Here is a 15587-nt window from a genome sequence, read left to right as displayed (position 1 = left end):
AAAGAACTTTAAATAAATAACTCCAAATTTAATTTTTGTTAATTTTGCAATTTTGTAACTTCAATTATAATGGGCCACAGAAAACATTTGCTCTGTTTAGTGTGCCAAAGCTAAAAACAAAAGTTTGAGAGACCCTGGTATAGAACAATGATTCATGTCCCAGGATATCACAGGTGCCCCTATGGAAACGGATAACAGAATCATAAATGTGCTAATGTACTAATATATTACATGTAAATATTGTCTGAAACAGACAATGTGAAGAGGGAAGTTATGCTGATGGAGTGGCCAAGATATAAGGCATGAAAATATACCACAAGAACTGACAAGTTAAAGGGTCATAGCTTTGATATACCACCTTTCTGTGGTACAATTAAAGCATTTTATATATACAGTATTATATGCAGGTACATCATAGGGAAGATCTAAATCAGTGTTCTTTAACCACCGGTCCTTGGACTGGTGCCAGTCCACAGGGCCAGCATGTGCATCAGGCCCAAAACAGTGTTCTTCAACCGCTGGTCCACGGTGCGATCGATGTGGCATTATCTTCGAGCCAGCTCCCTCTTCCTCACTGATTCAGTGCACAAAGCCATGGGCAGTGGCTCCTACGTGCGTCCTGCGCCTGAACCGGAAGCCTTCTCTCTGACGTTGCAACGTCAGAGGGAAGGCTTCCAGATGAGGCATGGGACGTGCAAGGAGCCGCTGCCCGCAGCTTTGTGCACTGCATCAGTGAGGAAGAGGGAGCCGGCCTGAAGATAACACCGGGAGCGGCATAAAATGGCCAGGCGGGAGCAGGCCAGAAGGTAAGGCATAGCATGGAGGGAGGGAGACAACAAAGGTAGGAGGGAATGATTTTATTTTTTAATTTAGTGATTGAATTGTGTCAATTCTGAGAATTTACATCTGCTGTCAGTGCTTTGTGCAGTTTAATTTTGTGGTTAACCATTATGTGTTGTTAATAAAATTATACTGTGTATCTGTGAAAAATGAATGGAAAAAATAGTTTACAATTAATACTATTATGGGGGCGGGGTCTGGGGTGGAGATTGAGTAGAGATGGCCGGGGTCTGGCCCACGACTTAGCCCAGTGTTCTTCAACCGCTGGTCATCGGACCGATGCCGGTCAACAAAATAATTATTTTATTTATGCCAGTCCATAGGTGCAAAAAAGTTGAAGAACACTGATCTAGATGACGCTTTGGGGGGGACATCAATGAGCTTATCTCCAAGCCACTCAAAGGAAGCTTCAGACGTAAAACATTCACTAGCTAAATGCTAAAAGATTTTGAAGGAAACGAGAAAGATTGGTCTCCTAACAGAGATAGTCTTCCCGTTGTCCTCTCTCTCCGTTTTCCAAAACACAACTCTTTTATAATCCTTCTTCTTTACATCTTTTAAAAAGTGAGCCAAGATCATCAGGTCAGTATCACTCAAAAGCTAGTAACAATGTCTTAAGACAATCTGGTAAAATGTCTCTCTTGCTATTTGTTCAGTTGACCTTTATTTCTAATGTTATGCATATAAACGGTTTGAACTTGGAACACGTTTGAACCTTCTGAGCAGTAGCTCCAGTTCTCAAGGCGTTGATTCTAATGGTTAATGTCTCCAAAAGGATTAGTTTTGTGCACAGCTACAAAAATAGAATTACCATGTTTCCCTGAAAATAAGACAGTGTCTTATATTTATTTGGGGCCCAAAAAAGGCACTAGGTCTTATTTTTGGAGTATGCACATGATCATCTTTCCTTTCCTCTCCTTCACCCCAATTCTTCCACTTTCCTTTCTCTCCCCCACATGTGCAGAATCTTTCCTCCCCTCCCTGCCTCCCATCCCCCTTTGCAGCAGAAGTTTGCCCAGCTTCTATCCTTCCCTCCCTCCCATCCCTTGTGCAGCAGAACCCTTGAGCACCCCTCCCCTGCCCCCCACCGCACAGCCGAACCCCTGCTGACCCTCCATTCTTCCATCCCCGCCGACCGTAAGCGAGCCCTACCTTGATCCAAAGCAGTGTTGGGCCGGCAGCACTCTAAACAGGCTGCTTGGCCTTGTCCATCGGGGATTTCACTCTGCCACGTTACTAATGATGTCATCAGTAACGTGGAAGAGTGAAATCCCTGATGGACAAGGCCAAGCAGCCTGTTTAGAGTGCTGCTGGCCCGATGCTGCTTTGGTTGAAGGTAGGGCTCGCTCGCGGTCAGCGGGAAGAGAAGGATGGAAGGTCAGCAGGGGTTCGACTGCGCGGGGGAGTTGGACCGGGTTGAAGAATTGCCAGAGAATCCCGGGACTAGGGTTTATTTTGGGGTAGGGCTTATTTTCGGGGAACACGGTATAAAAAAACAAATTATAAAAAAACAAAACTCCCCAAATAATCAATCTAAAACAAAATATCACTATGTATAACAAAATGAACCATCTGTGTCAGGATAGCCACAATAAGTATGCATGACATAGATTTTCATACAATGGAGGCTTTGCGTGCAAATTTATCTCATGTATATTCATTATGGGTATCCTGAAAACCTCACTGGTTAGGTGTATCCTGAGGACTGGATTGAGAACCCTTGCTCTAGAGCAGTGGTTCTCAACCAGTGTGTCGGGACACACTGGTGTGTCCCCAAGAGATGAGACGTGCGTAACAAAATTTGGTATATGAGGTGCTACCCAAAAGTTTGAGGAATTCAATTGTAAAAAAAAAAATTGCGTACCGAAACTCCTAGTTTCCACTGTCTCTTTTGAAGTAGTTCCCTTGAGAATGTATACAGCGATCCCAGTGTTTTCCCATGAGTCCGTTCATCTATGGAAGTTATCTTGAGTGAATGCCATGAGGACCTTTTGCGATTCTGCCTGAATCTCTTCAATCATTTTAAAACGTCACCCTTTCAGTTGTAATTTCATTTTTGGGGAATAGGAAAAAATCACAGGAGGCAAGGTCAGGTGAATAGGGAGGGTGCGCAATCGCTGTACTGTTTCTGGAAGTCAGGAATTGAGTTCCGAACAGACAGAAATGTGATGGGCAGTCTTGGCACAAATTTCACAGAAATGCGTCTCATGTTCAATTCATCCGACAAAATTCATTGAACTATCTCTTATGACTGTCCTACTGTCTCGCAAACATCATGGATAGTTTGCCTACAATCTGCAAGGATAGTCTCATGAACTTTTGCTATGGTTTCCGGTGTTGTGCTTGTTGACGGTCGTCCAGAACGGTCATCATCATGAACAGATGTTCGTCCGTCCTTGAAGCGTTTGTATCAAAGAAGGTTTTGTTTTGGCACATGGCATTATCTCCAAAGGCTTCTTGGAGCATACGATGGGTTTCTGCAGCAGTTTTTTTTAAGTTTGAAACAAAATTTGAGGCAGATTCTTTGCTCAGTAAAATCCGTCATATCGAAATCCACTGAGTCACTAAAACACAACCGTACAAAATCGCATAGAACAACACAACGCAACCACTCAGCTGCACACCCGTTGGCACACTGATTCACAAAGCATATTGCTAGACACCTCTAGTGGCGGAAGAGCATACTAGAGAATAACATGGTGGTTGTTACCAGCGGCTAGCCACAGGTAGCCACGGGTAACCCACCGAAACAGGGAAAGAAAAATTAGTGGTCGCTGCAGGGACGGGGACAAGGCGATTCACCACCCCGTGGAGTGGTGAATGGTCTTGTCTCCGCAGTAAAGCCAGCATGGGTCATGCAGTCCAGCATCCCCACCCGATCGCTGCATCCCACGTCCTGCCATCTCCCTCCCTCCACCTCACCTTAGGTGCCGAGTCCAACTTTAATTCTTCTTCTCCCAGCCGCACGCTTTCAATAAGCCCTGCTTGTGCGGCTGCTTGAATTGTTGAATCTTCTCCTCTGACGCAACCGGAAACAGGAAGTTGGGTCAGAGGAGAAGATTCAACAGCTCAAGCAGCCGCGCGCATGGCTTATCGAAAGCATGTGGCTGGGAGAAGAAGAATTAAAGTCGGTCTCGGCACCTAAGGTGAGGTGGAGGGAGGGAGATTGCAGGATGCGGCAATCGGGCGGGAGGGGGCTTCGGGACCGAACAATCCATGATCGCGCATGTCCCCTCACACTAGGAAGGAAGGAGTGGACAGTAATCGTGGGGACAGGGCGGGGACAGGGATGGGGCGGTGATAGGGATGGTGGTCGCAGGGACGAAGCAGTGATGGGGTCAAATCTTTTCCCCGTGTCATTCTCTAGGGCATACTATATCCAGTTCGCGCGCGCTGTTCACATTCCCCGAACTTTTGGATAGCACCTCGTTGACTGCAAGCCTGTGCTTTTCCTAATAACCATCTGTATCTGTAAGCCGAGGCGAGCAGAAATCCTCAGAATCAGGTTCTTGAATTCCCTCCCCCCTCCCTAAATAGCCCTTTATTTCCGCTCCCTGATGACACAACAGTAATAACTGCTGCCGCCAGCCCTGACTGGAAATGTGGCAGATCTGATGTCCACAGGTTCTGTCTGCTACATAGGGCTCCTTTTACAAAGGTGCGCTAGCGGTTTTAGCGTGCGCTAAAATGCCCCCGCGCGCTAGCCACTACTGCCACCTTTTAAGCAGGCGGTAATTTGTGCGTGCGCTAAAAACGCTAGCGCGCCTTAGATAAAGGAGCCTATAGTTTCTGAGTTGCATTTTGGCAGGGTTTTGCACTGCTTCACGGTATCTGTCAGTAGACGGATTTTGTGTTGCTCTTACTGAGGTGACAAGAAAATTTGAATATGTGAAGGGGCTTAATCAAAACAAACGTCTAAGTCCGTTTTGGGCCTAGGGCGCTAGTTGCCCAAAGACAGCAGTGTCCAAAGTCCATTCTTGAAAAATACATCCCAAACTTTTTTCTTTCAAAAATCGTCTACTTCGAAAATTGTCTACTTCTACGTCCAGCCGTTTGATCGTCCAAACCGCTAGTACGTCTATCTTTATACTAATTCTCGTCCAAAAAAATCGTCCAAGACCCAAACGCCCAGAACAAGAACTTTTGGACGTGGGAGGGGCCAGCAAAGTGATGGACTGGCCACCTAAGTCATGGCAACAGAGTAGTGGGGCATCTTACAGGGCACTGCTGTGAACGTCACAAAAAGGGCGCCACATAAACATCTCACCACAACTCCCTTGCAGGTCATGGTGAGCCCCCTAAAACATCCCCCAAACTTACTATACCCACCTGTCTACAACCCCAATAGCCCTTATGACTGCAGGTGCCACCTATATGGCAGTACAATAGGATTTTGGCGGGGGGGGGGGGGGGTTTAGTGGACTCGCATTTTCCATCATGAATGCAGTCATTAGAGTGGTTTATGGGCTTGTGTTCTCTCTATGGTTCACGAACCCACCCCCAGACTACTTAAGCCACCTCTGTGCAGCTCTACTAAGCTTTCCTATGCCAGGTGCTGATGTTCTGGAGGCAGGTATGAACGTTTTTATTCAATTTTTTAGGGGGGGGGTCAGCGATCACTGGGGGAGTATGTGGGGGTCTGTACTTTGTGTCTGAAGTGGTTATCTGGTTACTTTGGATACCTTCTGGGATTTTAGACTGTCCAGGCAGTCTCGTAAAACTTTTGATGATTCCTGCAGTACGACTTAAGTCGAGGTTGTTTTTTTCCTGAATATTTGCCATTTCTTGCAGTTGACCTAGCAAGTGTTGATAGACGAAGCAGAGAGGAAGAGATGGTGTGCTTGGAGAAAACCAGATCCCTAACTGCTCTTTTCTGGGAGAAGGTCAAAGATTCAGACGATTTCCTGTGGAAAACGAGGGAAGGAAATAAGATTGTGGGCTCCTCCGATGAACAAGGGTAAAAATAAATAAAGTTAAAAACATTAAGGCCCAGTTGAATAAGTCATATGGTGCCCTTTTTTAAGATGGCAGTGGAACAAGGAAGGGAAGGAGATTGGACTTGGTATTCTACCATTCTGTGGTTTAAAATCAAATGGTTTACATATTATATACAAATACTTATTTTGAACCTGGAGCAATGGAGGGTTACGTGACCCAAAACTCCAATGTAAAATTTATTCACCACATAAAATCCTAAATACATTAAAAATAAAAGCCCAAAAACAAAACAAAAATTGAGTATATTCACAATAAATGTTCTTGATTGGATCATTTATTGTGAATATACTCAATTATTGTTTTTTGGGCTTTTATTTTAATGTATTTAGGATTTTATGTGGTGAATAAATTTTACATTGGAGTTTTGGAACTACTCTTTTTTGTGTGTGTGTCCTGGATCTTGTGGATCGGCTGCCCGTTTGTTTTCTTGGGTTTAGTGACTCGCTCAGAGTCACAAGTTGCTGTAGGACTGGAACCCAATATCTCAGGTTCTCAGGCTTCTGCACTCCACAAACCAGTTAAGAATTTTGGGTTGGGGGGGGGAGAAGGGGTAGCGCCAGGTTCGAGGAGGCTCTTTGAGCAAGGGCCTCCCTGTGCTGAGCCAAGGCTGTCCTGAACTGGGGTGCATTTCACCTCAGATGATCCTGCTACAACCGCCTAGGATCTTTACTTCAGCAAAGGGAAAGTGAAAACAAAGTTTTAACATTGGGAGCAATTCATAATTTAGTGGGTTTTGTCTGCTAATTGTTCTACACTTTAGTCTGAAGATTCTACTGCAGATTTTTTTTCCGGCCTAAAACTGTAGGGGAAAATTTTATCAAAGGCGCGTAAAGTTAGCCACCTAAATAAATAGGCGTCTAACTTAGGCCATCTGTAAGCCACGGTAGAGGCTTCTACTATGGCCCAGGAGCACCAGTTGCTCCAATGCTGCTTTGACACTCATAGCAATTTCTTTCAGCATCAGAATAGCTTTGGCGCATTTAGTGCTCTGGGCCATGGTAGAAACTTCTACCATGGCTTAGTAAAAGGGGGGGGGGGTGGAGGGGGGGTTAATGAGCTTTAACAAGCTCATAATTGTAAAAATTAAAATTTACAACTACAATTTATTATTTCTGTACTGCTACCAGGCGCACGTAGCGCTGTACATTGTACATGCAAGAGACGGTCCCAGCTCAGAAGAGCTTGCCATCTAATTATGACAGACATACAGAGGGGACTAAAGGTGGTAGAGGACTATTAAGGGAATGACAGACAGATGTGTTGGTTGGGTCAGTGTTTAAACGCATCAATTTAAATGGGAGATAGGTGCCTGTCGTCTTAGGCATGAATCTGCAAAAGATAGCTACATATTGCATGGCACCAATAAGTGTTTAGGGGTGGAGAAAGACTTAGGTGCCGCTAGGCATGATTTTCTAAAGAACGTAGGCACCTATAATGTAGGCCTTTTAAACCCTGGCCTACATTACAAGCGCCTAAGTATTAAGTTAGGCGGGATTCTGTAATGGGTATCTTAAGTGTGACTGACAAGCAGTAGGAGCAAATTCTATAAATGGCGTCCAGATTTTAGGCAGCCTACTGCTGTCTAACCATCAATCAGGATGCACGATTAAAAAAAAAAAAAATCATCCCTCCTGCCGGCGATCTTTGCAGGGGGGGGGGGGCAAGTTGCCGCAGCTGCTAAACTGATCACGGCAATCAGCTCAGTGGCAACGCGATTCTCTAACCAGCGCCTGTAACATGGGCGCCAGTTCGAGAGTCGTGGTGGTTAGGTGGCTTAGTTTACGACGATTCTGTATAGGCTGCCCATGTGCATAGGCAACTTCTGAGACTGGGCGCCCTATACAGAATCCGGGCCTAGGCACCTGTTGGGCCAAATTACAGAATCTGGCCCTTAGTGCATGAGGAATAAGATTAGCACGGGAAAGTCAAAAGTAAAACAACATAATAAAGGAGAGTGTAGCCAGTGGCGTATCGAGAGTAAGCGGTGCCCCCCAACCCAACCGCTCGTGTCACACGCGCCTCTTCCATTCCCCTGTGCCTCGCTAACGTTCCAGGTCCCACCAACCCCAAGCTGCTGCTCGAGCCAGTGTTGACTCTTCCTCCAATGTCACTTCCTAGGCACGGGTCCAGGAAGTGATGTCAGAGGAAGAGCCAACACTGGCACGAGTAGCAGGTTGGGGTCGCTGCTTGTGCCACAAACGTCAAAGAGGTACGAGGGAAGGGGCGTGCGCACATGGTTGTGGGGGAGCGGGGAAGGAGAGGAGGACGGGTGCTGATGTCCCCCCCAAGACAGCGCCTGGGGCAGACCTCCCCCCTCACTACGCCAGTGAGTGTAGCTTATTACACTGGGACCTTATGTAGTTTTGATCCAAAGCCATTGTCTGAAAACTTGGATTTTTTTTTTCCCCCTGACAGCGCATATGCCATCTCTGAAACAGCAATTAACGTGGATTCGCAATTGATGGATCAGCTCCCGGGAGGCTTTCGACAGTTCTGCATATTGTTAAGGTAATAGTTTTACATATGACTACGGGAAAATGTTTTGTAATGTCATATGGAGAACACAATTCAGGCGTTTAACTCTGGTATTCAAATCTGTTCGTGACCTTTTGCCTAAGGCGATTGCTTCTCTTCTGCAGACATATACAGTATTCCCCCGCTATTCGTGGGGGGTTCCATTCCAGGAACCCCTGGGAATTTTGAACGGTTTTTTGTCTGTCAAAAGGCAGGAGAGGCAGTAGAGGGCAGCTGGAGCGCCGGCGAGTGAAGAAAATCACTCATGGTATCCTCCGACCGCCTCTTCCTGTTACCAAAGTAAGGCTATGCCAATTAGGAGCTGCTTTGACACGCAGCTCCTGATTGATGTAGCCCAACTTTAGTACAGGAAGAGGTGGTCGTAGAATACCGTGAATTAGCAAATTCGCAGGTGAACACTGTATACCCTCTCGTTCTTTGAGATCACGGGACAGAGATTTCTTAGTTGTTCCCACAACTCATTCTGTCACTAAGGTTGTAAATTGATCACGTATGTTCCAAGTAGCTGGACCTTTACTGTGGAACTCGTTCCGGATTCCATCCGTTTGGTTTCTGATTTCCTGGCATTTCGAAAAAGCCTGAAAGCCTATTTCTCTCATCTTCCCTTTTCAAATGAGGCCATTTTGTAATTGCTTGGTTTAATTATTTTAAGATATAGGTTTAAGGTTGTTTACTGTATGCTGTTATTTTATAACTAGTCTTATAGCCCGTTACATTAACGGGTGCTAGAATATATGTGTGTGTGTCTGTCTTTATTTCTTTCTCTCTCTCTCTCCTTAGCCGCTTTCTGTATTTCTATTTTTCTTTCTTTCTGTCTTTCTTTTTCCTTGGCTGTCCACCACCACCCCTTGCCTGCTCCCCCTGTCCATTCTCCCTTCCTTTTACCTCCCATGTGTCCAACACCACCCCTTCACTGCTCCCCTTATCCAGCAGCAGCCCTTCTCCCTTTGTTTTACCTCCCCCCTGTCCATCATCACCTCTTTCTTACTCCCCCTGTCCAGCAGTAGGCCTCTCTTCCTTTCCCACCCCCACCCCTGTCCATCAGCACCTCTTCCCCTGTCCAGCAGCATCTTTTTCCTGCTCCCCCTGTCCAGCAGTAGGCCTCCCTTCCTTTTTCTTCCCCCCTGTCCATCAGCACCTCTTCCCCTGTCCAGCAGCACCTCTTTCCTGCTCCCCCTGTTCAGCAGTAGGCCTCCCTTCTTTTTTCTTCCCCCCTCCCGTCCATCAGCACCTCTTCCCCTGCCCATCAATACCTCTTTCCTGCTCCCCCTGTCCAGAAGTAGGCCTACGTTCCTATTTCTTCCCCCCCGCCCGTCCATCAGCAGCTCTTCCCCTGTCCATCCCTGCTCCCCCTGTCCAGCAGTACGCCTCCCTTCCTTTTTATGCCTCCCCTGTCGTCCGCACCTCTTCCCCTGTCCAGCAGCACCCCTTACCTCCTCTTGCGTCTGCCCTCCGCCGACAGCTACCTCAAGCCTTCGCGGTCTGTAGGCGCTGCCAGCCACTGCACGCACCTAAAGCCGCCAGCCGCCTCGCCTCTAAGCCCTCCTCCCGGCAGCCGCCACCAGCACCGCTCCGTGAAGCCCTCCTCCTGGCAGCCGCCACTCCGCACCGCCGTGCGTGCCTGAAACCGACAGCCGACAGCTGCCTCTCTAACGTTTCTGCCATCCCTGCCACCGTGGAATCGAAGGCATCCTGGAGTCCTGGTGAAGCGCATGCGCACTCTTGCCGGCCACAGCCCGACAGATCAGGAATCAGGGAAACACACGGTAAGAGTGCGCATGTGCTGCCATGTTCTGTTTGTTGATGTATGTCATGTTTTGGTTTTGTTTTAATTATGTACGTATTGTTGTTATCCGCATAGATGTCTGATATGTGGGCTGTAAGTATAATAAATAAATAATAAACTAAAGTTTTTTATATTGAGAGGAGGAGTAATTGAAGTGAGGAGGAGTGTGTGGCGCAGTGGTTGGATCTACAGCCTCAGCACCCTGGAGTTGTGGGTTCAAACCCCGCGCTACTCCTTGTGACCCTGGGCAAGTCACTCAGTCCTCCATAGCCCCAGGTACATTAGCTAGATTGTGAGCCCACCGGGACAGAGAGGGAAAATGCTTGAGTACCTGATTGTAAAACCGCTTAGATAACCTTGATAGGCGGTATATAAAATCCTAATAATAATAAAATCCTAATATTCATTTCCACTTACGGTCTTATTCCATGTTTACTAAGGGTTTCACCACTGCTAGGGATCAACTGCGGCCATTTTGAACTCACTATCTACCAAGTTAGGATCACTTAGCGATAATTCTTGCCCTACCTGCTAGACACCAGAGGGAAGGTCTGTGGGAAGCTGAGAGATGCCTCTGGGGGAGGGAAGTGGCTGAATTTTGTTGGGGGTTCAAAGTGTGTTTTCAGGGGGTAGGAAGGGGTCTTTCTAGGGCATGTAGAGATGCCTTTGGGGAGGAGATGGTCCAAGCAGGACTTTAACTCTGTCTCCTTTACGATGGACCCCAGGGTTACACAGAAATACCCCTTGCAAGGGTAATTATAAAAAGGATTTTTCATACATAGGGGTCTTTTTATAGGTGTTAATAAGCTTTTATAAAATTATTGCAGGACACATATTACATATGTGAACATATGGACAGTGCTGAGGAGGCCCAAAATTTTATGCAACTTAAGTATAGGAGTGTTGGGGGGGGGGGGCGAATTTGGGCAGATCGTATGTGGAGGCTATGATTTAGGTGCATTGCTAATGAAATCTGTTGGTAGGTGTGTATTTTACACACTAACTTGCAGAAAAAGGATGATAAGCCTTCTTTACTGATCGTTGCTAAGACTCCACCTAGACCACCGTTTCCACTTCTGAAGGTCATTCTTCCTGGCTGAAGGTGGCTATCAAAAAAGTTTAGTGTCTGCACCCCAAAAAACATGAGATGAGACTTACAGACTTAGCAGAGCTTGACACACCTTTGGGGCATCTAGCAACCAGCCCAAAAACTTAACTCAGTTGCTTAGAGCTTTCTCATCTTCTTCTTCTCCATTGAAGCTGGAGGTTGGGGCTCCCATGCAATGTAGAATTCCCTTTTTTGGGCTCTGCTGACATCCTTTCCCTATCTCGTCTGTCTCATGTTCCCAGCAGTCTTCTCCTCTTATCCCTCTACAATTTTCCTCTCTCTCAACCTCACCGGCATTCTCCTTCTATCTTCTAAAGCATTCCCCATCTTTCTCAAACTCGTCTGTGTTCCATCATAATGGACACCAGCTCTCCTCCTCCTCCGGCCTAACACTTAGCAGACGGCATGGGGTTTGAGGTCACTTCCTTGTCCTTTTGATTGGCCTGCTTGCTGCTTCTTTCTACATGGTCCTGTTGATGATCTCTCTTCCCCTTTGGTTGTGTCACCTCCTCACTCCTATTGACCTTATGTTCTTCGAGCACCAGGGGCCAGAACTGCCTCTTCCTTTTTTTCCCTTGGCCCACGCTGATTCTGCTCTTGGCTCCTTGTAGCCACACCTCAATTTCCATTTAGTTGTTTTGCAGTACTTGAAATTGTTTCTGTCGAAGTATCTAGGTATAGATTAATTGGATTTCTTATAAATGTCATATTTTCTTAGGCGTCAAGTCTCCAATGACTTCCGAGACCTTGCGATGCTACTAATCCATGGATCTGAAGCTCTGCTGATGTCCTTACTAATCGGTTTCTTATATTATGGGCACGGAGGAAAATCGTTGTCTATCCAGGATACCACGGCGCTGTTGTACATGATAGGAGCGCTAACACCCTTTGCTGTGGTTTTAGATGTCATTGCCAAATGTAAGTTTCTCATTGTTAAAAACTTGGGCCTTTTAGGTGATACAGAAGAAAATATTCTTTCGGGTGTTTCAAAAATTTGATAAGTGCTATAAAAGCCGTTGATTACTTTGCTACATTACAGAAATAATCTGCCAATGATGCAATCTAATGCCAAGTTTTATCACACTTGAGTTGAATAATGATGAGCTTCGTTACAATGGAAATGGATAACACAGCTTATATTAGATTTTGTAAACTGTTATTCATTGAAAATTAGCAACAACTGAAGAGATGTTAACATCTCCCTGCAGCCTTGACCTGCTAAAATGGGAGTCAATGCTACAAGGTGCAAGTTTAAAAGGTCGGCCCCAAATCTGCTCTCTTTAAAATCATGTGCAGCCCATAAAACCCATGCCCCACCTTTGATATGAGATCTTTCATAAAAGATACATGTGTCTACTCCCTGAAATCCCCCCCTCCCAATAAGAAAGCATTCTCTTATCTGGTAACCTGGGTTCCAGATATAAGACCATGATAATATTGCTAGTGTTGGTGCCACGATTTTGGAAGTGGCAGCCGCTGGGTCAGGAGCAACCATGGATCTCTCTTGCCCTCTTGAACATAATAAGGAGCCTTGGTATATACCAAAGGGGCAATGGGGATGGGGAAAGGGTGTGTCCAAGGGCATCAAAAGAAGGTCAGGTCTTTAAATTGAGGATCAAATGTGCGAGAGGATGGGGAAGCATAGTCTTAGTTGTCAAAGAAATGGGAGGTGAGGGTACTACGACAAGGCATCTTATTTATCAATTATTATTGGTGGGGCTTATTATGGAGAGATGAGCCTTGTACCCTTCATGAAGCATTGGGGATTGGTCGAGGGGAGGTAGAATTGGGGATGGCTTGTTCATGTTTTTAAAGGGTTTGGAGGGTTCATAGACAACGGTGCGAAAGACAAAGGCGTGCGCCGACAAATGAGTGCAAGACGGAGGCGCGCGCCGAAGAAAATTACAGTTTTTAGGGGCTCCGACAGGGGGTTTTGTTGGGGAACCCCCCCACTTTACTTAATAGACATCACGCCGGCGTTATGGGGGGTTTGGGGGGTTGTAACCCTCCACATTTTACTGTAAACTTAACTTTTTCCCTAAAAACAGGGAAAAAGTGAAGTTTTCAGTAAAATGTGGGGGGTTATAACCCCCCAAACCCCCCCCAATGCCCCCACAACGCGGCGCGATGTCTATTAAGTAAAGTGTGGGGGTTCCCCCCCCACGCCCCCCTGTTGGAGCCCTAAAAACAGTAATTTTGAGCGGCGAGCACCTCCGCACTGCGCTCAATTGTCTGGGCACGCTTTTGTCCCGGCGCACTTTTGACCTGACACCGGTTTGGAGTGAAGGACAACTTTGAAACATTGCGGTTGACATTCAAAATGATCTTTAACCAGCCTGAAACAGCCTCTGACTAGTTGAATTGCTAGTTCGGGGCTATCTGCTAATTTTTAGTGGCACTTAACTGGTTTTCTTTGCTGAAAATGAGCAGATAGAGCCCGATTCTGTGTAGGTTGCCTACGTTAACAACACCTAACTGGAATCCGCATGCAACTTTTTTTTTTAAATTGACTGTGCCAGTTTTCAGCCAATCAAAAACATTTTAATTAAGAATTTTGTGGGGACTTGGTTAGAATTTTTCTGGATGTCAATTAAGGAGGAAAGAATTTTTGAAATTAAAAGTTAGAGTTTCGGCTCTAGAGGCATCTTTTTACCTGAAATTTCCATGTAAATGTATAGTCAAGTTACAAGACATCGAATATGTTTTTTGGGATCCCATTCAGTGACAACAATTTTTGGTTGCTCGAGAACAGAAATGAGTTTAATTTTCCCTTAAGTTTCACTGCTGAGAAAAAAGAGGAGAAAATTAGAATCCCTATTAAAGTAAGGAATGATTCAAGGTTCGCGAGGGGGAATTGAGAATTATTTCCTTTATCTTTTCTTATAATTTGTTGTTGAAATTGTATCATGTCTCCCCATTTATGTGGGCTTAAAAAGGAATTATGTATGATTGATTATGTATTGTTTATGAGATCCTTTTTTCCTTTGTATTATTGAATATTGTAATTATTCAAATTTATAATTTAAAAAAAAAGAATTCTGCGTGGAACTCTTAAGATATCTACATTACATTACATTAGTGATTTTTATTCCGCTTGTGCCTTGCGGTTCAAAGCGGATTACATAAGAAGAGAGCTGGACATTTCCAGGAGGGTACATGACATTGGAGAATACAGATTGAGGGTATAGACTTAATGACGGAGTGAGGGTGTAGACATAATAACAATGGAAGATAAATCAGGTTACATTACTATACATATCAAATATTCTGTTTCCATACTTTGGTAGGTAATCGGTTTCGGTAGGGTGAATTAGGTTCCAGGTATTTTTTTTTTTTAATTTATTTATTATTTTTTTATATGTATTTTTTGTCGATTGATGGTATGGTGCCAGAGAGTGAGCAAACCTGGTTGGTGGAAGAGGAGAGGGAGATTAGGTAGATTGTAAATACTTTTTGAAGAGCAGCGTTTTGATTTCTTTACGGAATGCTTTGAAGTCAGATGTTGAGGTTAACAATCTAGTGATGGAGGGTTCGAGTTTTGCTGCATGCGTTGCTATGAGGTTATCATAAAGCTTTTTACGATGAGTGCCATTGAGTGGAGGATATGAGAATGGTGTCAGTGTTCTTCTTATTCTGGGTGGAAGGTTACGGTTTAGGCGATCGTTTAGATAGGCAGGTGCAGTACCGTTGAAAACTTTGAAGATTAGACAGTACAGTTTGAATTGAATTCTGGCTTTAATCGGTAGCCAATGTGAGTCTAGGTAGGCGTTGGTGATGTGGTCATATTTTCCGAGGGAGTAGATTAGTCTGAGAGCTGTGTTCTGAACGGTCTGTAGTTTTTTGATCATGTTTGTAGGGCATGGTAGATATAGGATATTGCAGTAGTCCACAAGACCTAGTACCAGGGATTGTACAATGATCCTGTAGTGTTCTTTGTCAAAGAATTTCCTTATTTTTCTTAGGTTGCGCATTGTGAAGAATGCTTTTTGGGTAGTTTTGTTGATTTGAGTCTGCATAGTGCAGCATCTGTCTATCAGCACTCCCAGGATTTTGAGGGAGGTTTGGATTGGGTATTTGATTGCTTTAATTTCCAGGTCTGTTATGGATGGGTTTTTGTCTGTTTTGAGCATTAAGAATTTGGTTTTGTCCGAGTTTAGTTTTAATTTGTGGTTTGTCATCCATTTTTCTACTTCGTTCAGTATTGTTTCCAGGTGTCCTGTTGAGGTGTGGTCTTGGGTTTCGAAGGGGAGGAGAATAGTTATGTCGTCTGCGTAGCTGAATGATGTTACTTTTAGGTTGTCAAGAGTGGTACCAAGGGAG

The 15587-nt window shown here is 45.2% G+C and overlaps 1 protein-coding gene across 1 annotated transcript in view; it reads left to right on the top strand.

The window, feature by feature from the left end:
• The window catches only part of ABCG8 (ATP binding cassette subfamily G member 8), a 60571-nt gene that overhangs the window by 31523 nt on the left and 13461 nt on the right, over positions 1 to 15587 (top strand). The window contains exons 7-9 of the mRNA XM_033937671.1: positions 5632 to 5797; positions 8254 to 8346; positions 11986 to 12185. Coding sequence (XP_033793562.1) covers positions 5632 to 5797; positions 8254 to 8346; positions 11986 to 12185 — 459 coding nt within the window. The remainder of the gene's footprint in view (positions 1 to 5631; positions 5798 to 8253; positions 8347 to 11985; positions 12186 to 15587) is intronic.

Source organism: Geotrypetes seraphini, chromosome 3 (assembly GCF_902459505.1).
Source record: "Geotrypetes seraphini chromosome 3, aGeoSer1.1, whole genome shotgun sequence".
NCBI lineage: Eukaryota > Metazoa > Chordata > Amphibia > Gymnophiona > Dermophiidae > Geotrypetes > Geotrypetes seraphini.
The sequence above is the reverse complement of the archived record's forward strand: the minus strand, read 5'-3'. Positions and strand labels throughout refer to the sequence as shown.